The sequence below is a fragment of the Gouania willdenowi genome, chromosome 3, assembly GCF_900634775.1.
Source record: "Gouania willdenowi chromosome 3, fGouWil2.1, whole genome shotgun sequence".
Taxonomy (NCBI): domain Eukaryota; kingdom Metazoa; phylum Chordata; class Actinopteri; order Blenniiformes; family Gobiesocidae; genus Gouania; species Gouania willdenowi.
In genome coordinates, this window is record NC_041046.1 from 30,343,654 (window position 1) to 30,370,631 (window position 26,978).

Sequence of the window (26,978 nt, forward strand, 5' to 3'; positions counted from 1 at the left end):
AATGAGAAATGGGAGCTTATTGGAATAAATTAAAAAAAAAAAAAAAAAAAAAAACATGACCCCTACTCCCCCAATAAATATGATTTTGACAAGTGAAACAAAATATAAATAATAAAAAATAAAAAGATATTAGCACACGTGTGTAAGCGCACGTGATTAAATATTTTTTTTAATGGAGGCCGGTGCTATAACACATCCAGTCCTGCAGGCGACGCTAGCAGGAATGTCAGCCTCATTTCGCAGCGAGTCACCCGGAAAAGAAGCACCGAGGCGGACGGACTGTGCAGAGCCTCCTCACGGTTTGTTCGACTGCTTTAAACCAAGTCCGGATTCACCGCGGAGCTTCGAGAGCAGGGTCAGCTCTGTCCAGCAGCAGGAAGACATGTCGGTCGGGCCTCCCAGTCGCTCGTCTACCGGCTGGCCGCGTCGGGGAGAGGTTCAGTTTGGGAGCAAGTATCTGAGCGGGCCCGCTAAACCCCTGACCCTGGAGAGGGCCATCAACCTGTGAGTGAACACCAGAGCCCTTTGTTCCACTGAGCTGTGTGTTCACTTACACACGTAGCCAGGCAGTGGCGGTTCTAGCTTCTTATTTTAGGGGCCAAACACATCTTCACGGGGGAGGCCGAATATTTAGCTTGGAAGTGATGTCAAATTTGGAAAGCCCAGAAATACCCAATGATTAGGGCTGCGTTTACATGTGAGGGCCAATCACATTTTCAATGGAGCATTGGCCCCTCCCACTACTAAAACACTGCATGTGGCGATTAAAAGGCAGGAATTTCATACACAAGACAATTCAATGTGCTTTACATTACTTAAAAAATGCAACAGAAACATTTAATAGTTCAGATATCAATAAGAACATTAAAATCAGCAGTAAAAAAAGCACTTAAAGCAAGCAATGCATCATCAATCACTGTGATGCTGGTCCTAATTAAAAGGCTACTACATTATGTTCTTGTTCCATAGCTTTGTGTTACTGTGTTTTCATTGCCCTTGGAAATGAGCAAAAACTGTTCATGGAATCACCTGGATTAAAAACAAACAACTCTCAAATATCGCTAAAATGTTTGTTTGCTTTCATGAGGAGGAATTTCAGACGTTTCAATATTGAAATGTTTCGCAAAAGTGCTATGGAAACACTTTTTCTGCAAATACACGATGTACATGGTCGCATGGCTGGACCAGCATAGCGGTAATGCATGTACATGTGCAGTCACTTTCCAGTTGCATGATTATCTTCTCTGCATTTTTCTGTATATATTTGCACACACACAAGATAATCACCCCTGTACTAAATTGTTAAATGCTAAATAAATAGTTTTATTTGTACAAATTTGTGTCTTTTATCAGATTTGACCTAAACCGCCACATTGGTGCAAACTTAATTTATCAATTAATCATCAGGTGCATGTGCTATAGAATTAAACCAGGGAAATTGCACACGCTATTTTACTTTGCACCTGCTAATATACTGCTTATAACACTACAGAGTATGTACACCTCTTTGTACAACCAACCTTCAAACACACACTCATTTGGCCATAATTGACAACTTTACTTAAGTTCCCACATGAATACATACTTCTGACGGGCACTGTACTAGTTATACTTAAAAATGATTACTGCCTAAATCTGTAATGGAAACCCAGCTATTGTTTATGTCCTCTCTTTCCCTTTCAGGTATCCTCTCACCAACTACACATTCGGCACCAAAGAGCCTCTGTATGAGAAGGATAGCTCAGTCGCTGCCCGGTTTCAGCGGATGAGGGAAGAGTTTGATAAGGTGGGCATGCGGAGGACGGTGGAGGGTGTCCTGATCGTTCACGAGCACAGGCTGCCCCACGTGCTCCTCCTGCAGCTCGGTACCACTTTCTTCAAACTGTGAGTCCTCAGAGTGCTGCAGCTGCTGCGCTGTTGCCGATTCTGTGGTCTGACGGTCTGATGAACTTCTCTTCTACAGGCCTGGTGGAGAGCTGAATCCAGGAGAGGATGAGGTGGAGGGTCTGAAGCGCCTGATGACGGAGGTAGGCTCAGTGCCGTAAAAACATGATTGTGAAGATTACAGGTGCTCACCTTTGATCGGGTTTTAGATCCTGGGACGGCAGGACGGGGTGAAGCAGGACTGGGTGATCGACGACTGTATCGGCAACTGGTGGCGTCCCAACTTTGAGCCTCCACAGGTCAGTGCACGTAGTTAATTAGATTTAATTAGTCAGTGGTTTTATTTAAGCAGACCAACCACTTCCTGTTTCAGTGGTTTCCCCTTCCCATTCATGATTTATTTACCCCCAAGTCAGAGAATAGTACATTATGGTTACTGAATTTTAATCCTGTTCACTCTTTAATATTTCTAACAACTATCAAGTGTAAAGATTTGAATTTTCATCATGCGTTGGTTCTTAGTTGTGAGTCATAATAAACAGATGGTTCAGATGATGGAGGGTTTTTGCTTTAGTCGTAGTGGTTTTGAAGTGTGTGAGTCACGATGGAGTGTATTTGAAGACTACACTCGTTAGATGCTACATTTTGTGTATTTTCCTGCTGCTGTAATGTGATCTGAATCCATCTGTCCTGCAGTATCCTTACATTCCAGCTCACATCACCAAACCGAAGGAGCACAAGAAGCTATTCCTGGTTCAGCTGCAGGAGAAAGGTCAGTGTGTCTTGATGCTGTTCTCGGAAACGATATATGAAATCTGCAGATGTGTTGTTATAGACTGAAAGATGAGGAGGAACACTGAAATCTTGCTGTTGTTTGTGCAGCGCTGTTTGCTGTTCCCAAGAACTACAAGCTGGTGGCGGCGCCGCTTTTTGAGCTGTACGATAACGCTCCCGGATACGGTCCCATCATTTCCAGTTTACCACAACTATTGAGCAGGTAACTGAGCTGCTGACAAGTCTTAAAAACAAACGTATCAATGTTTGGGTTTTTTTTTACTGTAAGGTTCTTAATCTTTCATTTATTGTAAATTTTGGTTAATATAGTGCAGCGACTTAACTAACCTTGCTTTGAAGATGTTTCAACTACTGGTAACATTAGGGTAATTCACTGTTTTTCCCCATGTAAATGGGTCTGCAAAAAGACAAAAATGTCAAATATGGTTCTAAATTTTGCTATGAAATCTTTCGATGTGATGAGCTTCACATCCTGAAGTTGAAATAGCTATATATATATTTATAACATGGACTAAAGCTTCACCTACATCTTGTGGGGCAGTATCACACATTTCCACACACTGTTTCCCGCCATAAAACAGGTGGTTTAATGTCTAAGAAGTGTAACAAAAACAGTGGAACATTTAAAATCTCTGCAACGTAATGTTTCAGCACATCCTTTCTGTGCACTTCTGCAACTCAAATAACCCTATTAAGCATGTTTGTCATGGTTTTTGGAAGTTTAATAGACATAAGGACATGTATTTACAGATTTGTTAGGAATTAGATTTATGTACAAAAAATATTTGGCATTTGTTTTATTTTTTTTTAACTTTTAGGAATAAATATAGGCTGAAAAACATAGGTTTGTCCAAATGTCACCTTTACATAATATTTAAATGAGGTAATTTGTTTTTAATTTCATTTCTAATTAAGTTTTATCAAAAATCATCATTTGTCACCATTATTCTAAGTGATGCTTAAAACTAACACCAAAATGAATAAACTAAAACTTTTTTTTTTGTAAACATTACTCAAACAATTTTATATAAAGTTCAACATCCCACACGTGCACCTGATCATCTTGATGACTTATTCTACAATGCTTCACACTTTCCAATGTTTTGCTGTATTCATCAAGTGACCTGAGGATTTTATTGATGGAGATAATCCTAATGATAAATCACCAGATGCTGCTTTAGGAAACCAAGCATACCTGTTTCTTTACGTCATGAATGACAATCACGGTTTCTCTTTCTAGGTTCAACTTCATCTACAACTAATGTGAGCGAGCAGAACTCCGAGTGAAGTGCAGCTGTCTCTGTGAGCACAGCCTGCTCTGATGAACATGTTGGGTTTCTTTTCATTTGCAGAGGGTTTATACTGTCATATTCAAATTTCTTTTTTTTATGATAAGCTCATTTTTGTGTAGTTTGCAGGTCTGTGGTTTAGTGTTGTCCTGTTGTTTTAGCCTGTAATGATGCTGTGAGTTTTTTTTTGTTTTTGTTTTTTTAATAAAGTCCTTTTGGGTATGTTTTTATAAAGATCAGAGTAAGTGTGACACTTAATTTTTTCATTTTATTAGTTTCATTAATAGCAATATTGAGTGTGTGATCTACTGCTGTTTAAACACGATCACTGAGATCCTTCAATAATTCAACTTATCTGGGTTGGTGTCAAAGGGAGCCTTCAGAGTATTTTTAACTCCTTTTTAAACATTTTGCTTGGTTAATGTTCAAAATATAATTTAGTAAAACAAGTGTACATGATCTGATTTATCCATAGTTGAGTTCACACCCAAACCTTTCCACAAGCATGTGTGATTTCTCTGCATATTTAACAAAATTGTAAAGTGGGATTAATTTTCTATCTTTGTTTTTTATCACAGTAATGCACCATGGACCTATACTGTATCTTCATTTTCTGCATGTGCTGATGATCCTGATCAGGGTTGCAGTTTATCAGTGTCAGGCCACAAAAACTGACCATGTATTAAAAGACTCTCACAAAACTAACTTCCAATGTAGGAGGAAATCTGAGTTGTTGGAGAAAATGGCAATGTTAACGTAACCTTTGACGCGGTGGAGAACGCTATATTAAAATGTGATAAAATAATGATAGTCTACTACACTAGGGCTGGGTGATATATCAAGTTCTCTATTTTGGTGCTATAGAAAATTACGTTATCGCCTATATCAATGTGCATATTTTTTATAGCTTATTTTTGAATCAAAATACTTGTTTTAAGAGTAGCTGATTTCACAACTTCTCAGAAGAGCATGAAAAGCACCGTTCGATGGATTTATTTCCCCTTAATGAGCCACACTACAGAACTCACTCACACATGCTGTCCCTTATAGCAGAAAAAGCCCAAAGTGGCACATTTTGTGTAAGCAAATTTAACTCAGAATGGTCAGACTTCATTTGAATTAAAACGATCAAGATTTATATTGTATATCGCCATAAATATCAAGATACGAGTTTTGGTCTATCACCTTGCCCTAGTCAACACTAAGAGTATGAAAGTTAACAGATTTAAGATAGAAAATCCAATATACAGAAATCAAACTTAAATGTAATGATTGTAAAAACTATTTGTGAATAGTTTTTAATTGCCAAACGTATAAATGATCACAGCAAACCAGTCACAAGTTCATCAAACAATTAAAATTTTACATTTCAGAGTCTCATTTTAAAAAAAAAGGCTTTATTCTGCAGCTCTTCAATAATCAATTTTAAAATAGCTGCGTGTTTGAGCAGCCTGCCAGTCCACACTGAGGGCGAAGACATGATCAGTAGCTGCTACGTCATCAAAAGGGCGACTGGTATCGTGTGACGGTGGTTGAGAAAACTTGGTTGACAGGCAGTGTTCAGGTCCACAGACCGGGACATATGGCCTCTAAGCGGCTGCGGGAGCCAAGCGGAGGCTCCGGGCTGAAGAGGAGCCGTGGAGGTCCGGCTGTGCTGTCCTCTGAGCTGCAGGAGAGGAAGGAAGCGGTCCAGGCTGCATGGAGCAGCAAGACCACCTACAAAGGGGGTCAGTCACTCTGGTTCAGGGGTGTCAAAGTCAGTTTAATTCAGGGGCCAAATACAGAGCAGTTTGAGCTTAAGGAAGCCATAGATTTTAGGTGGAAAAAGAGCAAAATTCAACATGAATGTGCCCTGGTTTGCACTTCCACATATAAAATAGGCAGTGGCTATCAGTACGTAGCCGTATCTTACCTATCGCCCCTCATTGGCCAGTTTAGGTCACATTGGTTTGCTATTAATACGTAGATTCCTAAACTAGTTCACAGACTAACTGACCCTAAAATAGCGCTGGGGTACGTACGGATAGCCACTCTGTATAAACTATATAAACGGTAAAGTATATGTGTATATCAGACCCTGCTGGAGATTCACTTACATTTTCCTGATTTGGGGAAATTTGGTAGATTTTGGAAAAATTGAGAGTTCTTTTCAACAGTTGGAGATGAATAATGGATGCTTCAAGTGATACAAGACCTGGAAAACTGTGCCCTGTAAATATTGTGGATTTAAAATGAATTTCTGTATTTTGAGGGGCTGAGATATCTATAACTGAATTAGTTAATTTACGAAATGTTTCATGTTTATTCTATCATTTTGACTTTCTTGAGTTTGACACATGGGCCATGGGCTTGTCCCAGACCATCACTACTGGTTTACATTCAGCATTTATTTTTCCTTTTCCATAATGCAATTGAAAAAAATAAAGGATTTTTTAGAGCTGGAATCAAAAACATTTGATAACATTTACTTTTGTTCATTAAAATTGCTTAAAAGAAAATCTAGTCTTTTTCCCTGATTGTTTAGTTGTAAGTTTAATTCATATTGAAGGTGTCTGTGTTGCAGGAGATCTAGAGCTGCACTGCAGGCCGTTCCCTCACTGCATCATCAAAAACTTCCTGAGCAGTGAGACCTTCGTAGAAAACCTACAGACTGAGTTGCTGAGCCTGAACTTCAATGAAAAGTCCAACGATCTGTACAAATTCAAGCAGGTTGAGGCAGATCCTTCACATTGATCTGTTGTTCTCTGCTGCTGTGATCCTCACTTTGTGTTTCTCTCACAGTCGGATGACTTAAAGAAAACCACACTGCCACACATCACTGGACTGAGGTAATAAACTTCTGTTTTTTATGCCAGTCTGTTAGAGAAACAGTAAAACTTTATTACTGTCCTGCTTACCTGACTTCGACAGGCCTTTCACACCTAAACCCATCATTTGAACCACTGTTTATCCTTTAGACCAGGGGTTCTCAGCTGGTTTCACCCTGGGACCCACATTTTGCCACGGTCATTCATTTGCGACCCACTTTTTTTTTCTGTTTTTTTTTTTAGAATTCTTCAGACCAAATTTAGTTTTTCAAAAAAAGCTGTTGAAAACACACATACAGAATCTTTTTTAAAACATAAATTCATACATTTTTGTGTGCAATATGCATCCACAGCATGCCTGTTAAAAAAAACAAAACAAAAACTTTCAAAATAAAACAAGTTCGTATTCGTGTATTTATTTATTTTGGACCGCGACCCACCCAGTACTGGTCCGCGACCCACTTTTGGGTCCCGACCCACCAGTTGAGAATCACTGCTTTAGAATCAGAATCAGAGTCAACTTTATTGGCCATGTAATGTATGTTATACACACGAGGAATTTGACTTGGTGAACTGTGCTCTCTCTAATAGTGTAAACATTAAATAATAACAATCAGCTAGAAAAAAAAAAAAAAATATATATATATATAAACACAAATATGACGGAAGACACTAACACTCAAAGGTCATTTTAAATACTTGTTTTAAAGTCACCAAACACATAATTGCTTCATAAAGAAATGACACTGATCAGCCATTTTATTAGTGAAACAACTTTGCCTACCTGCTGTCGTTGAAACCAGTAGTAATGGTAATAAAACAATGAGCACTCGAAGCGCAAACCTCCGCCATTATGTGGATCAGTGATCCTGATCATTCACTCTTTAAAATCTTGGAACACATTTCTGTCCCCATTAATAACAATACAATAGATGCAAATATATGTATTTAATCGGTTGAGTAACTGAGAAAACAACCCGACATATTATAACTTAGTCAAAATTTCATAAAGAGCCGTCATTTACAAACCAAGATGTGATTTTTGGAAATTTTGCCAATAATGAGAGATAGCGATTTTTCAAAGGGACCCAGATCATGTATGATCCGGATCCCCTCCAAAATATAATGTAATCTTCCATGGCGCAAAGTCTATTTTTGGTTATAATTTAGTCAAAACTGGTTTCTTGAATGTGACAATGAGTCAGTTCACTGTGTTACGTGTAGTCCATCACAGTCAGAAGATCTAAATCCAGTAGATTTCCTTTTAGTTGTGGCAGAACAGGACAGTGTGATCATGGATGTGATGCTGCTCTGAGATCTTACCATGTAAATAATATACATATCATTTAATCTCTGCAGCCATGGCTGAAACACAGCCACTGAAATGAAACAATATGGTTAAAAAATGTATATTTAAATGTAACAATATATTTAAATATAACATTGTATTTATAGAAAGGTTTCAAGTGATGAGATGTATGATCAAACATAGTCTGAATCATTTTAAATCATTTTGATGTGAGAATAATTCTTTATTACTATGATATTAAGGTTATGTTACAGCTACAGTATGAAATGGTTAAGAATAGGCCTGTTTTGGAGCTATTTTAGTGGCAGTAATGAAAGGAAGGTAACCGACCTGGTCGACCTTTGCCAGTGAGTATATGTGAGCAGGTGCTAGTGAACGCCACCACAAATTGGTACAGAAGACAGATGTGTCTCATATAGTCCACCAGGTGGCACCAGAGATCACATTTACCTCCTGATTAGTGCATAGCCAATGATTCGAACCACATATAGGAATAATTTGACAGTAAAGCTGAAAAAACTCACCCATACATCTTCCTAACCTTTAAAAACAGGGTGAACTTATGCTGGGGATCTTTCTTCTTGGCCTGAAACTCTCCATGTTTCTGTTTTGTTCATGTTCTGCTGAAACTGAGCTGGATTTGGCAGGAAATGAGTTGGACATATTTGTGTGGTTGATGCTGAATAGCAGCAACACAGCTGTCGTTGGGTGATACCTGCCAACAGCTTAAGGTGATCAGATTGAGAAGAGTCCCTTATTGAGATAAACTTGAAGAACATAGAGGTCTATCAAATCTTTCTAGAAGCAAATGAGCTGCATGTCAAGTCGTAACACAAATGTTCACTTTGAGGACTCATTTATTACCCAGTTTGCAGAATTGAAGCACGAACAGCTTTTTTAAGGCAACTTGTGCAGCTTTGATTGAGTAATCAGTATGTAGATGAGAACATAGTCTTATTATTTCTAAATAGCAGTTGTTAATACCAGGTGCTGCACCTATATCAGGAATGTGGCCTGCAGGGTAAATGCTGTAATTAAATGCACAATGACGGCCACCTCTAGTGTTCATTTATAATTTATGTCACAACAAAATGTCACAGCGCGCTGCCAGGCCTTCCAGCTCTCACTTTGTGTGCTCACAGCTACCAAATCTGTGGTATTATATGTCATATGCTGCTGTCACTCTGGTGTATGGCCTCACAGCAGACTGCTTTGTGCCCTCAGCTCAGCTCTGTTTGGGTCTTTCCGCTTATGGCTGGAGGAGGTTCTAGGGGTCAGTCTGGAGCCCACGGTGGACATTTCTTGTGCCAAATATGAATACACAGGTGAGAGTAGGGCTGTGCACTGCCATGAATCCGACGATACGATACGATATATATCTCGCTCCTAAACAAATTCACCTTTACAAGTACAAAATGGTATGAAATACAATTTATTTCATTTTTGTTAAACTTGCGAGAAAATGACAACTGTAATTTGAACTGTAATTCATGTACCAATATTAAAAACGAGTATGTTTATCAAACTCTGAAATTACATTTTTCAGATTCTGAATCTGTTATGTTCTTAAATTCTTAAAAAAAAAAGTAACCACATCTAAAAAATTGGCCAGTATGTGTTATGAAAATAAGGTGCAGTCATCTTCCAAGCTAAACATTTTAGTGTTTTATTTAATTAACTTGTATGTTTTAATATCTGATGATTGTCTCTTATTAAATACTGTTATTTTTTTATTTTATTTTTTATTTTAATCAGATGTAGATGGAAGTGTGATGTGTTATGTAGTTAAATTTTTCACTGTGTATTTTATTGTATATTTCTTGTAATTTGTATTATTTTAGGGTGACATTTAAACATTCTGTCCTGGGACTACAGTTAAAAAATAGCCTTCTGGCTAAATCTGGTACATTTTCTGTATTGATATTAATGTACACTGTCCCTGATAAATAAACCAATAGATAAATAAAAAATAAATAAATGCATTTACTGACACCTAGTGACCAAGCATTTACGTGCTATGCATAGTTTTTTTTGTAAAACATCATTAAAAAAAAACAATGTGGACATTTTTTTTGGGTTGATAAGATAATTACGAGGTGAAATATTGCAATATATTGCCACATCGATTTTTATTTTACACCCTTAGGTGAGAGGAGTCAGATAATATTAGTGCAGCATCAGCAAATGCCTTGTTTAAGGCTTTCCTTTTCTAAAGCGCAGTCCCATCCTGTCTTCATTCTAGATGTACTTTTGTGCCATGATGATGAGCTGGAAGGCAGGCGCGTTGCTTTCATTTTATACCTTGTGCCTCCGTGGGAGAGCGGTGATGGAGGGACACTCGATCTCTACTCCACAGACAGTGAGCATCAGTTCCATCATCCTTTGTGTGCGTAATTGAATGATCTTTCAGACAACATGCACATATTTCTCTTCTTTGCCATTAGGTAATTTCAAACCTCAGGATAAAGTCAAGTCTCTCGTCCCATCCTGGAACACACTCGTCCTCTTTGAAGTCTCTCCCGTCTCTTTTCATCAAGTAAGAAGAACAAATGTAAAAAAAAAAAAAAAGCATCTTGCTCTGCAGTAATGCTGCTGTCTAAGGAAACCTGGAGCGTGTTTCGTGTTCTTTCAGGTGTCAGAAGTTTTGTCACAGGACAAATGTCGCTTGTCTCTGAGTGGCTGGTTTCACGGACCATCTCTGGAGCGTCCGCCTCGACACGTGGAGACGCCATTTCCAAGGAATCCACACATACCGAGAGATGTGAGCAGTGTTTTATATTTAGTACTAAATGTTGGTATTAGTGAATGTTGGTTTTTGTTTCTGTAAAAGCTACAGGAATTTTGATTCTTTTAAACTCAATGTGAAATATAGATAATTATTGTAAATTACTGAGTCTATGTAAAAACAACATGTTGTACTACGTTAAATGTCTTCTGACATTACTCTAAACATACCAGAATGTTATTTTTTTTACTTATCAAGGAGGGAATGCCACGCTCTGAGTGTTTTGTGTGTGTTTTGTGTGTGTGTGTGATTTGTGTGTTTTGTGTGTGTGTGTGCGTGTGTGCGTGTGTGTGTGTGAGACAGGAGACAGTGCTGCTGGAGTGGATAAACCCAGTCTACTTGGATGTCGCTTATCAGGAGCAAATTCAGGAGGAATTTGAAGACAGCTCTGAAATCCAGCTCAAAGATTTTCTCAAAGTAACCACTGGCTTTAATCTCTATTATTGTTTCTGGTTGTCCATAGATTATACATATTTTCCTCCATCTCATTTTAATCACAGAGAAATCCAAACAGCATAACAAAGAATAGTTTTAATTTTCCATAAATTACCAAAAGGGAAATGCCAAGTTTTGCACTGACATGTAATTATCGGAGGAGATTTCTTGAGTTTGTGAGGCGGTGACTGTCCTCTGCGTTCACTCATTCCTTCCACTGTGTGTTCGTGCACAGGAGGAGAAGTTCACAGAGGTGAGTATGGCTCTGCGACTTGCTCAGATCAAGTGGACCAGACGAGGTCCCCCCAACAAGAGGTGGGTCATGTCTCACATGTCAGTCACTCTGTATGTGTGTGTGTGTTGTTTACGAGGTGAAACGCTGTGTGTGCTTTCAGAAGCTACAATGTGGCCACGTTAGACTCCTTGCCTCCGAGTGTGAGTGCATGCTGGGAACTCCTTCACTCAGAAGCTTTCTTCCTGCTTCTCTCCAACTTCACGGGCCTTCGACTGCACTACCTGTGTCCTGCTGACGAAGAGGATGAAGAAAAGGAGCGACAGGACGATGGAGTCGCTGGCTCCTCAGCTGGTTCATCATTAGCAAACTCAGGCAGAGTGAAAGGTGTGTAACGTTGGAGTTGTTTCTGTTACTGCAGTTGGTGGTTGTGCTATTGTCACCTTTTAGTGTGTGGTGTGTGTGTGTGTGTGTGTGTGTGTGTGTGTGTATGTGTGTGTCTTTTAGAGCAAAGCACACCGGTATGTTGTGGAGAAGTGCGTCAGTGGACTCACGGCAGCTACACACTGCTGCACGATGGAGAGGCAGCACGGGCAGAGTACGCACTAGATCTGCTTTTACCTTTTGGCTGCAGAAGTGAGCACGCAGGCACACACACACACACACACACACACACACACACACACACACACACACACACACACACACAGGAAGTGTTGATAGTTAGCACATTTGTCTCGACAGGCTGGCATTCTGACTTTGGGGGTTACACGTGTTACGTCGCCAATGAGGAGGATGAGGAGGTTGAGTTTAATAATATGCAACTATGATACATAGAGTATTGAAGCTGTTAAACTACACATTGCATTTCTCTCTGTTGTTTACCATCTTCACAGCTTCTGACCGTCTACCCCGAGGACAACTCACTCGCTCTCGTCTACAGAGACAAAGAAACACTGAAATTTGTCAAACACGTGAACCACAAAAGCTCCTCTACAAGCAGATCCGACCAAGCTGGTTTTTATGACTTCTCTTTTGTCTATTATGAATAAAGATTCATAATTTGTATTAATTGTTTGTGCATTTTTTCATTTATCTGGTTAGTAGTTGTTTGTTTGTTTTTTTAAGGAGGTACTTTCATTGTTAATTCTGAGGCTGAAGGTAGAGAGTAATAAAATCTCCAAAATGTCTGTTTGCTTCACAGCACTGCATCCAAAATGCTGCAGCTGCACGGCTGTAGAAACCCACTCCTGTTCATCAGTTATTCCATCATCCACTATATATATTCAGGTCTGTAGTTACTGACTGCAGAAGGTTGGTGATTTGTGTCTGCTGTCACTTTAGCATTGACTCTGCTTTGTGAGATCACATGGCCTGCTACATACTGTAGCTGCTGATTTGCTGTTGTCTCAAGTCACTTTTACTTTATTCTATTGCTACTAACAGGAGTTGAAATATAAAACACTGTGGAAACTCTTTCAAAAGGTTTATTTTTCTTAAGTATGCCTGGCAGGTAATTTTTTTTTTACACATGGCCATAAAAATGTTTAGTTAACAGTTTTTTTTTTTTTTTTTTTTTTTTTAATAAAGTTATGTACATTAGACATATCCATTACCATCTGTTTTCCACCTTTAAAAAAAACAAAACAAAAAATGGACTTTTTGGCCAAAAACTTTCATTTTAACAAGCTGTTTACTACATCAGATAAAAGACATTATTTTCTGAAATTTTCTCTGTTTATGCTTTTCAGGTGGAGTAAACCATTGCATTTTGATTTATTGCTGAAATTATCAAAGAAGAACAAAAAACTGCATCATGGTGTCACCAAAAATTGAGAACTTTCTTTCTATTCAGCTCAATAGAAATCATTTTTAAATGTGAGTACAGGATATTGTTCAAAGGGTAGAATCATTTTAATAAAGTGAAGTAAGATTTTATCTTTAAAATCAACTTCAGCTAAGATGATGTAATATATCCTTTGTGTTCTTATGTAGCATTTTAATACAGAAGTTAATCTGTGCACCATTTATTTGGTATTTAAATATTTTTCTTCAGTGATATGAAATATTACATTCCTAATCATGGTTGATATTTCATTGACCACTTAACACACTCCTAAAAGTTAGATTATTATGAATTTAGGGCTGAATCAACAGAACATTTGAACACTAAAGGTACCTTTTTAGTTTGACACAGCATCTACTAATCCAACCAAAGGGTCACAAATGGATAAAATGGTTCTAAAATAATACATTTTGCACACTAATTTATGCATACAAACATTGAAAATGAAATTAAAAGAATAAAATCAACAACCTGAGTGGGGTTAAAAAAGTCTGATTAGTCTGAGCATTGAAGAGCAGTGTGATTTGTTGCAGTTGTAATTTCCCAGAGATCAATATTTGCATTGTTACATTGCATAAAGTAAACCAATATGTACGTGACAGGAACCCAATGACTGATATTTATGGTGGTGTGCAATACAAATATCAGCAAAAAGTATTAAACTGTTGATGCTGATGTTTTAATAGAGATGTTTACCATCTGAATATTCTGAATTTGACACTCATCTTAACTTTTTTTTTTTAGCAGCTTTGAGAATGATTGACAAATATGGAGGTAGATTTGTGTCTTTATTATTCAGTCAAAACTGAATAATAAAGACTACTTTTCAATTAAAAAAAAAAAATCCAATCAAAAATAAAAAATTTCAATCAAAGAAAAATAATGTTCAAATGCAAAAAAAATAAATATTTGAGTCCCAAATTTGATGAAACAATGAACATTTTTTCTTTGATTGAAAAAGTTCATTTTTGATTTATTTTCAAAATGAAGGTCAACTTTTTTTGTATTGAGGCCATATTATGGATAGTGCGTTTGAATCTATACTATTCATTCAAAAAATAAAACATTTAAATAAAAGTGAAAAATTCAATTATATATATATATATTTCAAAGAAAAAAAAGTGTTTTGTGCCCCAAAAATTGCGTTTAAATACTTTTTTTTTTTTTGACTAAAAATATTTTTTTTGGATTGTAGTTAACTTTGTTTTGATTGAAAAGTGTTTTTTGATTGATTGCTTTTTCTTTATTTATTGTTTTTGTGATTGAATAATAAAGACACAAATCTACCTCCATGTACAAAGCTATTGTTATCATTAGTATAAGTTAACTACAATCATTTTGTTTTTATTTTATTTATTTCGTGTTTTCACTCATAGTCGACTGCCACCTAATATGCGACTGGCAGTAAACGGTTAAATCACTGCATTATCTCAGACTCGATCACTTGACCAACGGCGGCCTGAAGCTCTGAATTTCCTGGACAGTTTCTTGAAATCAGCTCACAGCCTCCGTGTCATTGTTCCTGCACCAGTAAAATAAGGTCATTAAATTACCATTACTCATGACAGAGGTGAGAATAAAAGCCATTAAACGAGTGAAAGAAAAAAAACAAAACACAAAAAACACACTTCCTTCTTCGAGTGAAGTTTCGCAGAGGGCGGTCCTTGGTTCCACCAATCAGCGCCGCTCTAGATCTCTCTCAGCCAATGGGACGCCCGGAAGTGCTGCCTGCGTTAGTGGGTGTGACGTCCACAGAAAGCAGCGTTACAGAGTTTTAAGGTAAGATTGTATCTACCATTGGCCTTATTTACAGATACAAGCAGCGTTCAAATGTGGACTTTTTCTCAGCGGTTTCCACTGTTTTGTAAACGCTGAGGCAAAATGCTGTGTCGCGATGTAAGTGAAGTTTTTACGTCACTTTACGTGAGCTGGTTTTTTTCAGCAACCGTCGACCTGCTTTAAGTCTTCATGTTTTAGCATCAACATTAATCTCCGTAAATATCAGCTTTATATATTATATAAGTGATGGCTTCCATCTCGTTGCTAATGCTATCTGCCAGAGCTAAAGCTTCACCTGTTCACACTTAAGTACACCTGTACGTATCTTAGCAACCACGACCCTGGTTAACTAAAGTCTGGATTATTTAATGTCAGGCTAAAAGTCCAACTAAGACATTATATGCTTTGTGTTATTAATGTAGATGTACTCCAACCGACAATAATATGTTTTCCTTTATAAACTCTGCAATAACATGGTAATGAAGCATAAAAGCATGATTTGGTGATATTGATTATTGATTTCAAATATTTAAGATAATCAACAGGATTAGTTGTATTACCATCAAGTTGATTCAATGTTTTGCCTTTAGAATGTCAGTAAAACTTTTCAAAACATCTCTGCAATTCATTTAAAATTTGCACATCAATTAAAGTACAATGATAAACTAAAATCATTTAGTAAACTTTACAGTATTTAATTGACTGAAATCAGATTTATTTTGATATTTACAATTAGGAGACTTTGTTTTGAAACATCCAAATTGGCATAGAATTAAAGAGGACCCTTCTTGGGATCCATCGATATGGATATTTTAGGGCCGTTACCGATGACCAATACGAACTGTGATTTATTTTTTTTTTGAGCTGATATTTGCAGCCGATACTACATTTGCTCCTTCAATGTATATCATAAAAATTACACAATCATGATAACAAATGGTACGAGTCTCAATTTAAAAAAAAAAAGACAAAAGGAACATTTATTAAAATTAACAAAGGTGAGGTAGAACGACAACATGTAAAAAAATATTTAACAAATATTAAAAACAGGTGATGTAGAACAAGAACAAGTAAAAAATATTTCTGCTCTCTGTAAATAATGCGGATCAGCGAACGCACCAGCCCGCATTGGCCGATGCCGAACCACTTAAAAAAAAAAAAAAAATGCAAAGATCGGCCGATGTATCGGTCTATCACTAGACCCTTCACCTATTGAGAATCTTTTTATTAATACCCAGATAGTGGAAAACGTGACAAACTAACCTAAAAAACATATCAACCTATTAAAAGCTGGATTCAGTCTAACACGCAAACTAAGAACAACTGGGAAGTCTGACTGATAATATGTAAAAATATATGAACTATTATTACTATTTATTACCCACTCAATTACATGGAAACAATATCAGTGGAAAATCATCAGTAGATACATTTTAACGGCAAACATTGTAGCTAAAATAAAATCAGATGTCACCAGTGATTGTTGGAGGAAGAAATCTGCAAATATATAAATATATTGGTCCTGCCTTAAAATAACAATATTTTGGGAGAAAATGGGGAAAAAATGTTTTAATAAGCTGGAGAATTACTCTCCAAACTGGGATATTGCAGGTAATGTCTGACAATTGTACAAACCCTGAAATGATAAACAGAATGTACTTCAGCAGTAAAATAAATATATATATGACATAACATTGGTTATCAGAAGTCATCCCAACTAAAAATGAATAGCTTTATATGTGACAAAACATTGAAACTATAATCCAAAAAGCAATTATTAAAAGCAAGTATCTACTATCATAATCAAACATCCTTATTTTGCATTTTCCTAAGGAATTCTGTACATTTTGTTTTGACTTGCTTTTATGTTTTCTTACTTCGACTATTCTGTGGTCATTGTTGCAGTTGTTGTTGGTAAAGTGGTTATTGTTCACTGCTGTTGTTTTAGTCACATTTGTGGTGATTGTGTGTCTTCTTTTTATCATCCTTTGAATATCATTGACATTATTACTGTAATTGTCACTGTTTGTCCACCTTTACGCAAGAAAGAAAACATTACAAAAAAAAAAATAACGTTAGAGAAAAAACACTGCAGGGTAGCTCGGTTGTTTTCGCAATATTAAGTCGATACTCTTGAACAACGAAAGTGTCTCATTTCCACCTCTGTATTCCACCCAATGATAAACATCTGATACAGGACATTATTAGCACTGGAAGGGCTGTGATGGCGTCTGATTGGGAATTCAAGTTTGAATCATTATCAATGTTGAGAATATATTTTTTTTTGAAATTATTGAAAAAATATTGACAGCAGGGGTCGTCAACCTTTAACATCATGAGAGCCACTTAAGCCCCGCCCACCAAGCAAACAGAAGGCTGAGAGCCAGAGATCAATCACTATTAATAAATTATGATAAAACACTCAGGGAAAACACACACACACACGTTATGATGTGCAACTTTGTGCTCTCGCTCCACCTGCTGTCATTGAGGGGGCGGGGCTTCACTGTTTAAGAAAAACATTTTTCAAATTAATATTTTATTATGTATCATATATTTATATTTGAATCTTGTGCTTTTGAACACAGCTTGATTTATTATGTCATTATTCCAAACAACTACTGTACACTAAATTAGTCTACGCTAAAACTGATGATATGCTATAAATATAACAAAATACATGTGTTGTCAGAGGTAAAGAAACTTTAGCAAAAAATATCCCTAATTGATGATATTGCAAATATTGTATTCTCTCTAATCGTTCTATTTCTTCCAACTTTTTCTTGCAACTGTTATTATTATTGTTATTATTATTATTATTATTATTATTATTATTATTATTATTATGCATCAAACAACTTATTTTAATAGCCAAGATAATCTGCAATAGCTTTAAACAAGAATTTCTCTTACATAGTTACATTTAGAAGTGTTCGTTTTTTTTTAAAAACGATTTGACGACATGAAAATGTTGCGTTGGAAAATGGAGCTATTATGATTATTTACGTTCGGAATTTTCTTGAAACAGCAACATTAAAGTATTACCTGACAGTGCTCATAGTTATTTAATTTAAAACAATCATATGAAAGGTCTGCAATGATAATAATAAGAATCTGAAATAGCTTTAAACCTTTAAACCACAAATGGAGCTAGGGGAAACCCAGTTAGCTAAAGACAGTTATTCCACCAACACAAACTGGTATACTCAATCCACAGTGAAAACACACTCTCACTGCAATCCCAAATATTTGGGTTCTAAACATCAGCAGAGCTGTCCAGGGAATACTCGAGGTTGCCTTTTGGCAGCAAAAGATAAATGATGTATTCTAAGCTCCTGGTCATCATTTAATCCTCATACAGCTGGTGATCTAATCTCACACTATACTTCCAGAGGACTAATAGATTGGATAGCACATAATTACATACTGACTAAGTTGTGGGCATTCCTGTAGACCCCGTAGCTGAGCACAGTGTATTAGTGAAATATAAGGATATACATACAGTGTAATCCAGCTCAGAGGATGCTCTTTCCACCCAGAGCGCTCCCCAACTGGGCCCATGGAGACTGCACCAAGACAGAGCTGGCCTTTGAGGTTCATCCGGAGTACAGGAGACTAGGGGGGAGGGGAGGAACCGGATTAAAAATGGTTTTATGCAACGAGGGTTTGAAAAGAAGAAGGATAAGGTGGAGTGAGACCAAAGCCATTAACTTCCAGGACAGGGATGACCATGGTTTGTTGTTGTTGTTGTTCCTGATTCACAAAAATATATTGGGATGATATGTTATTTTCAGGTTTGGGCGGAGGCTCAACAATCATTTGAAAACAATTAAGTAAAAACAAAACATGTTTTACTGGAAGTTAACAAACTCAAAATTCAAATGATATTCCTTTTTGTAAACAGCATAAATTCATTGATTTGTCGTAATTAAGACAATTCTAACATTCCAAACTACAAAATAAATAATAAAAGTATATATGATTCGTGCTGATCAGTACTCAAGGCTGCAATATCGGTATCATATCGGAAGTAAAAAAGTTGTATCAGGACATCCCTAATTATTTTGTAGTGTGGGATGTTTGAGGAGGCTTGATCAAGTGATGTTACTCAAACAGAGAACAATAGTCAACAATTCAAGTTCACTTTAGTTATTTTTTATTGTCAGTATATGGTGGGAACAACTGAGGGCGGGGACAAAAACAACAAAAACTTATATCAGAGATTTTTGATGCAGTCCGATAAAATCCAATATTTGTTTTTGGCTGATATCGGACCTATATCCGATATCAATATCGGATCGGGACACCCCTAAACACAGACACACATTCCCACCGTTACACTCTCTATAACCCTGCATACTGTATTACCTAAAGATTGGACTGGAAAGTGAAGTGCCTGGGACAGTTATAGACACAATCACACCGACAGTCATTCAAGACTCCAACGATTGACTCTTACTTGCTTAGGAGAACATGTAAACTCCACTTAAAACAGACCAAAACCTAGAAAGTAAACATTACCATTTGCTATACCATTGAGCTGTGTCATGAAAAGGCTAAACAACAAAATAGATCAAAAGGACTAATCTATAAAATTGCTGTAGGGTTTAATGAAGGTTTTAGTGATTGTGAAGCGAAAGTGTTTGATTTTTAAAAATGAGCCAAGGTTTTTTTTTTAATTTAAACTTGCTTATTAAAGAATAGAAAGCCCATTTTGTACTGGTTTTGCTTTGTGTGATTCCTCGTGTAGTTAAATAAAACATGCGTCTGTTCTTCTTGGAAACGCTGGCTCGTTTTCAAGTCACTTACTCGGTGGTGTTGAGCAAGGACATTTAACTGGCTGAACCTCGCTGGTATTTAGTATTGTATCGTTGCAAATGAACCGTACTGTTTGTGTTTAGAGAATGGCAGACAAGTCAGTGGATGGAGGTCATTGGACGGGATGTGCGGTCATGTTTCTGCAGTCACTCTGTCCTGACGTCAACCTGCTCTCTCTCTACAAAGACCAGCAAGGAAAGTTCATCATCTTCAAAGTCATTAAACTGACACTCATAGGTAAACACTCGTATATGGATTTATTAGCATGTTTAGCATAGCATGCTACCTAAAATAAGCATTTACATAAGATTACTTTTTTTTTTTCGCCGATGGTCAGATTCTGCGCGAGGCCTGGGCGGGTACGAGATCCTAAAGGTCCACGACGCTGACCCCTACCTTGGGGTAGAGATGAAGTTTGTGGATGCTGTTGCATGCCAACAGTTCCTGGAGAGCTACAGTTCTGGTGCAGTCAGTCAGTCTCTCTGCCAACATGCGTGTCGACTTCTTGCTTTATCACAAGAATTTAATGTGGAAATGCAGCTCAAAGCCAGCATTCACACCCTGGACCACTATCTGGACAGGCTGGACGTTTGTCTGCAGCACATCCACCTGACACAGGTATACTGGCTGGGCTTTGGTATATAGTTGATTTACTTTGGTTTATTTTATTTCATCTTTAAATATATATGTTTTGGCACTGTGTGAAAAAACTCCAGCCCTTATGTCGGGGGTCACCAACACGGGCACCTGATAGCTCTCATGGACCATGTGAGGGGTCCTCAGGAGCTCTAGTCACCAATGAGCTCCATCTAAAATCTGATTTACTTTCCAGGATTCAAACTCACAAAGATAAATACCTTTGAGAGATGTAGTTAATAATGCTGATAAAGTTTTAGGAGATAATTAACCATCTTTAAATGTGTATTTTCACTAAAACATTGATAGATCTGGTGTCTGGTCAGTGGTATGTTCTATATAATGTGCTAAATATATTTTTCAAATAAAATTTTCTATAAAACTTTGATTAAGATGAAACAAATGCATGAATTAGCAGAAATAAAGTGTTGCACATTGAAACCTCAACATTTCCTACCTTTAATATGTTCTGGTTTCATTTATTCAGACAACTATTTTTCAGGAAATTTACTTTGATCTCCTGACATGTTTCGACTGTCAACTGCCAGTCTTCTTCAGAGGCGTCTGCTGATCACTTTGATGTGAAAAACAGAAGTCGGAATAAATAAACCTTCACATATTATTCAAAAATAACTTTCTGGAATTATTACGCGGAAGTCAAGGAAACATCAAAGCAATCAGCAGACGCCAATAAGGAAGACTCCAGACCATACACTGTAAAAAAAGACGGCGCTCCAACCCCGGGAAAGGGGCGGGGACTGTGAGCAGCAGCTGTCAAACAGTCCATCAAACACAATCCTGGCTCTGATTGGTTCTTTTGATTGGTTGCGGTGCATTTTGGCAATCTGCCAAAGGCAGCAGGAGCAGCAGGGAGGACTCAATGAGTCTGTTTTTTTCATACAAACTACTAGTTTGATCTAAAGCTGTCCTTACATAGTGACAGCTTTAGCAAATATGACAATAAGTCACTTTTATAAGAGTCGCAGACTGCACCTTTAAGGTGAAACAGTGAAAATGTAGAATTTAAGAAGTGCTTTTCTAACTGGTAGCCCTTGGGACTATGCAGTACCCATGAAGTATCTCACAGTTTCAGAAAGGTTGGTGACTCCTGCCTTTTGTCAATGTTGGTTAAAATATCAGTGTTTTATTTATTGACTTTAAAATTACAATAAGTGTTGATTTACGCTTTCCAAACCCAATCAGTAATGTACTAACAAGGTTGGGACATCATAGTTTAAAAATAGTCATTAGAACATTGTGGTTTGTATAAGGATATGCATCATACAGTATATGATGTTGGTGCCATCATGCTATCATTGATTTGTTTTCAGTATAGTAAGGTGGCATTTGTGGTTTGGTTTCAGCCAGAGCGCCTCCGCGACGAGGAGATTGATCACCTGGAGCAGCTGCTGCAGAAGCAGGTCCCCAGCACGGCGCTACCGACCCCCACCGCCACACAGGAAGAGTCTCCGCTCCCCAGCAACTGCTTCAAGTTTCAGAGCAGAGTCTTTGGTGAGTCAAGGCCTCATCACGATTAATCTATAGCACAAACCTCCACAAAGCACCAAATATCATCTTTGCTTTGGATCATTGATCCTGATCATGGTGCCATTATCATTCACCCTTTAAATTCAACCTGCCTGGATTATTTCCAGAACCTTCTCCATTCACCACATCAATCCTGTTCTATATCAGCTCTTGTAAAATTCAGCATCAACTACAAAATTCTGCTGAAAACTTATAAAGCCATGCACCACCAGTCCCTCCATAGCTGTCTGACCTCATCCATGTTCATACTCCCTCTCGCTCCCTCAGATCCTCTTCCTCCATCCACCTGTCCGTCCCCTCCCATCCGTCTCACCACCGTGGTGGGCAAAGCTTTCTGCCGCTCTGCTCCCCGACTCTGGAAGTCATTACCGCAGGAACATGAACTCATTTAATCCGTTTTTTTATTTTTAGAACACATGTTACAGAACCTTCCTTGACAGCAGGACAACATAAACATGACAGTGCGGAAAAAAAATTATACAAGAAAAACCACAAAAATAAGGAAAAACATATTGGATTGGGTCCCACAAAACTGAACAAAGCCGACCAGAGACAAATAAACAAATAAATAGAAGGGCAATTAAGACATTACAGCTGTCATTTATTCAGTTTAAAAGTTTGAAAGTTTGACCTTTTTGGCAAAAATGTAGAAAAAACAAACCATCGGCCACTGCCTTTTGTTCTCGTGACATAAACAATAAAGCTAAACTTTTTGTCTATTAAAATAAAGCATGGTTTGTAATGGCATTAACTTGACTGGGGTCAAGGTGATCCCACTACCTGTACCAGTCTGAGGACTACTGTCCTATTCAGAGATATTAGGCAAATGTTTTCATAACATGCAGTGTTTATAATCTATTAGTCATGGGTGTCTATTATCAATTTGTTTAATGCATTCTTAGCTAAATGTGAGAAAAAAAACAGTTGTTGGTGCTTTTGAGTTTCAACAGCAAGAAACTGTGACATGCATCACTTGTTCTTCACTTCTTTCTGAATATTGTCAAATGATCTGATAATATAAATGAATGCTGTGCCATTTGTTCAGAGTACTCTCTAATCCAGCCTTTTAATAAGTGACTACAGGCCCATGGACTCAGATTAGTGGCATCAGATAATGTATTTGGTTTACATATTCACATTGCTTTCATAGTTGGGCAGCGACAAGGAAAGAAACAGAAACTCATTAAATAGTTGAGTCTTTTTTTTTTTTTTTTTTAAAGACAGAGTGAACAAGCCAAATCCTCCAATATACATGTATTTGTTCTCAGATAATGGTTGTTTGGATGGATAAATGTTATGAAATGTCATTTATAGAAAGAAAAATAAAGAAAATGACTGGGTTTTGTTTTAGTGAACTTCTCTACTGCCCTATTAAATGTATCTTGAATGATGAAACACTGGATGAGATGAAAATCCTGCTGATCATTTCAGCAACTTGCTCTTTAAAGTGTTGAGTGTTGATACACACGCGCATTTACATTGTTTATGTAATCACAATAACGGGCATTTACACTAAGGTTTTTCTTTTATCCTCCCCTGCCTTTACAGAGGATCGAATGCTGACAGCGGCAGATGTTCAGAGCTTTTCCAGTGAAGTCGGTCGTCAGTGGAAGCACGTCGGGCGGGCCCTGGGGAAGAGCTGCCGCGCTCTAAAGGGTCCGGCCATTGAAAACCTGGCCTACGAGTATGAGAGAGAAGGGCTGTACGAGCAAGCCTATCAGTTGCTCAACCGCTTCATCCAGGCCGAGGGGAGGGCGGCCAAGCTGAGCCGACTGGTCAAGGCACTGGAGGACTGCAAACTGACCAGTCTGGCTGAAAATGTGCTGGGAATTCAACCACAAGAGTAACTCTGAGTAAAGTGGAAGAAAGAGAAGGGAGAGTGTTAGTCCTGGTTGCTTTTTATATACAAGAATGATTGTCCTCCTCATGAAATGCCTTCCCTGAGTGTGTGTGTGACAGACATGTGTATGTGTGTGCGTGGCCGCATGCTATAATAATGATTTAAATCTTGGTTGATCAGTTATTAGTCCTATTATGGTTTTCTTATAGAAAGACTGTTTGAACATGCTGTGATGGGTTTGATGCACTGTTCTCATCATGTACTTCCTTTTATCTGCTCTGTAAGTCAACCTGCTGGGTTTTTGTTTCTATTGAGTGCACAACTGAAGCTTATGGATGTTTTTTTTTTTTTTTTTACCAAATGGGTACATACAAATTAAATGGTTGTGGGGGGAAAAAAAAAAACGACTCCACGTTTGTTTGATCCATTAGTATAATTAAAACTGAAATCATTTTGTCCAAATTCCCTCAGGTATAATTTAGAGTTAATCCTCCCCCATCACTTTCTGACGTGCACATGCTTGTATGATTGAAGAGCTGACCGCTCAGGTGTGTGTGTGTGTGTGGAGCAGATACACTGATGGATGGTGTATCTGCAGGTTTTATTCAGGGCGTCCCCCACTTTTATGACATAGACAACATTGAGATACTGAATGATGTGGCTTTGACTGACAGACATACTGGGCCTCACAAAGTTAAACAATTACCCTCATGTCTACTCTGAGAGCTACAGAGTATTAGTAAAACATCTTCTTTATCACTGTTATATTAATGTTAATAGATAATACAGATGTTCACCACCTCCGCCAAGGATGTAATATTTTCACCAATGTTTGTTAGCAGAATTACATCAAAAGCACTTTTTGACCAATGATAAACCTTATATGCCATGGAAGATTCCATATTTTGGAGGAGATCCAGAGTATACTGATTCTGGATCAGTTTCTAAAATTGAAGGTGCCCTCTCTCTCATCATTGGCAAAAAATAAATAAAACAAGTAATACCTTGGTTCTTAATTGACATATCTTTATGAATTAATTTGACTTATATATGTCAGGTTGGTTTCATCTGGATCAGATCCAGATTGTGCATTTCAAAGTGATATTTCGAAGGGAAAAAAAATGGGGGTGCCCATAGATTTGCACCTACTGTATTATTATTGATGGGGATAGAAAAGTCTTTAAAGTGTGAATGACCATGGTACCTTGTTCACAATCACTGATCCAGATAACTGATAATGTTTGTAAAGGTGATATTTGGTTCTTGGTGGAGGTTTGCGCTCTCTGGGTGCTCTTGTTCCTGATTTACTACTGCCATGTCAATAAAAAAAAATAATTAAATGAACAATTATAGATGATAAGTAAGATGACCAGGTAAACAGTTTTTATGGCCTCAGGCTCTTGCTTTTTCTCTCTGCTATTCTTCAGCTATTCATTTATAATGTAGAAGTTGGACTTTATACGAGCTGGGTTTAGGTCGTCATGAGTTGGGTCAGTTTTGCCTTACTGACACTATTACAACAACCAGAGGTTTAAAGAGTACTGATATCTCCTACTCAAGTAGAAGTACTGTTACTTGATTTAAATTGTACTCAAATACAAGTACAGGTAAGTCATACATAAAGTAGCTCAATGTAATAGTACTCAAAGTAAAAGTTACTAGTTACTTTCACTCCCACATTTATTTTTGATAATAAATCTTGGCCACGGTTCCCTTGCATACAGTAAACATCTGTTACGGCTGGTGCCTCATGGCCTCTGACTCACATCAGCAATCAGGTAGGAGAGGAAGGAGGAGCTTATAAAGGGCTGAGAGGACCAGAAGGAGAAAGGCACAACAACTGACCAACAGCAGACATGTGGGGAAAGTTCTTCAGCTCCTCACTGGAGATGTTTGTTATTTTAGTTTGGACTGGAGATTTCTGGTGGTCCTGTTTTCGCCTTTAAGCAGTTTTAGTCCTTTGTATGTTATTGTAGTTTGAGGGTGACGCTGGGACGACGACACTGGTTGGCCCAGTGTCCTCCCTACATTTGTTCAGTTTGGCCAGGGTCTACAGTCCCTTTTAGTTTGTTCTGTTGGTACTTTTAGGATTTTGTTAATAAATACTTTTGATAAACCTTTGATTTTCTGTGTGGCGTCTTGTTTATGTTACGACCCCCTCTAGGATGTCAGTTCAAGGCTTGACATCCTAGTTCTTGCACAATTAGAATTTCATTTCAAAATAAACTAAAATTCTCAGGCTGTAAGGTTAGCTACATTCATGAACTCTAAAACTGAGAAAATAACCATCATTCAATGCTGTTTTGGCGCTGTGCATTACATTTAATCTAGTTGGTCGGCTATGATGTGATGCATTTGACTGTTGTCTTGTCATTTCATTTTTTTGTAGTTTCACAATGTCCATTGATCATTTTAATACAATAATAATAATTTACCCAGTAACGGTTGGGTGTAGAAATGCAATGAATGACTTCACTTCGAGGAAAGTCAAATTTACTGATTTGGAAAAATACTGAAACAGGACAAGTATCCATAAGTGACTCAATTACAGGAACGTGAAATCCAATACTTTCACCTCTGACAACAACACAGTGTTAAAAATCCAATGCCTGGTGAATTCTGCTTCATCAAAGTGCACCACTTTCAACCAGTTTCACTCCAGCTTCCTCCCACTGTCAGAAAATGTATGTGTGATAGTGGAGTGGGATAAATGTGTGTGCATGTAATGATCTACTTGTTTCAGACCACTGATGGACTGGTGACCTTTCAGGGTGTATATTTCCTACACTGAGAAAAAGCCAGGATGGCTCACAAATTACTGCCAAATGACCTAATTATACGATAAAACCAATAGACTGAGTAAATGTAGAAATACAGCAATAGCAAATCTTTGTCACTAAATTAATCTGTTGACTGTCATGTTTTAAACGCTTGTTTGTTCTCTGCAGCAAATGGGTAGATGAGGTGACTGACTG

At 37.6% G+C, this 26,978-nt stretch overlaps 3 protein-coding genes across 5 annotated transcripts; all 3 read left to right on the forward strand.

Annotated features, from left to right (window-relative positions):
- Window positions 1–221: 221 nt before the first annotated feature.
- On the forward strand, window positions 222–4,134 carry nudt21 (nudix hydrolase 21). The gene is made up of 7 exons (XM_028443212.1): window positions 222–504; window positions 1,684–1,884; window positions 1,964–2,027; window positions 2,094–2,183; window positions 2,581–2,656; window positions 2,767–2,881; window positions 3,920–4,134. The coding sequence occupies exons 1-7, from the start codon at window positions 224–226 to the stop codon at window positions 3,939–3,941; spliced, it is 849 nt and encodes a 282-aa protein (XP_028299013.1). The 5' UTR covers window positions 222–223; the 3' UTR covers window positions 3,942–4,134.
- Window positions 4,135–5,446: 1,312 nt separating this feature from the next.
- Window positions 5,447–13,311, forward strand: ogfod1 (2-oxoglutarate and iron-dependent oxygenase domain containing 1). 2 transcript variants are annotated; one of them, XM_028443198.1, is made up of 15 exons: window positions 5,447–5,695; window positions 6,532–6,677; window positions 6,750–6,796; window positions 9,309–9,409; window positions 10,327–10,443; window positions 10,529–10,620; window positions 10,717–10,845; window positions 11,173–11,286; window positions 11,540–11,619; window positions 11,700–11,923; window positions 12,044–12,172; window positions 12,281–12,339; window positions 12,433–12,553; window positions 12,741–12,826; window positions 13,288–13,311. In XM_028443198.1, the coding sequence occupies exons 1-15, from the start codon at window positions 5,551–5,553 to the stop codon at window positions 13,294–13,296; spliced, it is 1,599 nt and encodes a 532-aa protein (XP_028298999.1). In that variant the 5' UTR covers window positions 5,447–5,550; the 3' UTR covers window positions 13,297–13,311. The 2 variants fall into 2 exon arrangements, with proteins under 2 accessions (XP_028298999.1, XP_028299000.1); XM_028443199.1 differs by lacking the exons at window positions 12,741–12,826; window positions 13,288–13,311 and having other exon boundaries at window positions 5,448–5,695; window positions 12,433–12,608.
- Window positions 13,312–15,033: 1,722 nt separating this feature from the next.
- Window positions 15,034–24,618, forward strand: tradd (tnfrsf1a-associated via death domain). Of its 2 annotated transcripts, none has more exons than XM_028443211.1 (5): window positions 15,034–15,161; window positions 20,063–20,216; window positions 20,317–20,597; window positions 21,980–22,127; window positions 23,712–24,618. In XM_028443211.1, exons 2-5 carry the CDS (start codon window positions 20,066–20,068, stop codon window positions 24,008–24,010), a joined length of 879 nt encoding a protein of 292 aa, XP_028299012.1. In that variant the 5' UTR covers window positions 15,034–15,161; window positions 20,063–20,065; the 3' UTR covers window positions 24,011–24,618. The 2 variants fall into 2 exon arrangements, with proteins under 2 accessions (XP_028299012.1, XP_028299011.1); XM_028443210.1 differs by having other exon boundaries at window positions 15,151–15,278.
- The last annotated feature ends 2,360 nt before the right edge of the window (window positions 24,619–26,978 follow it).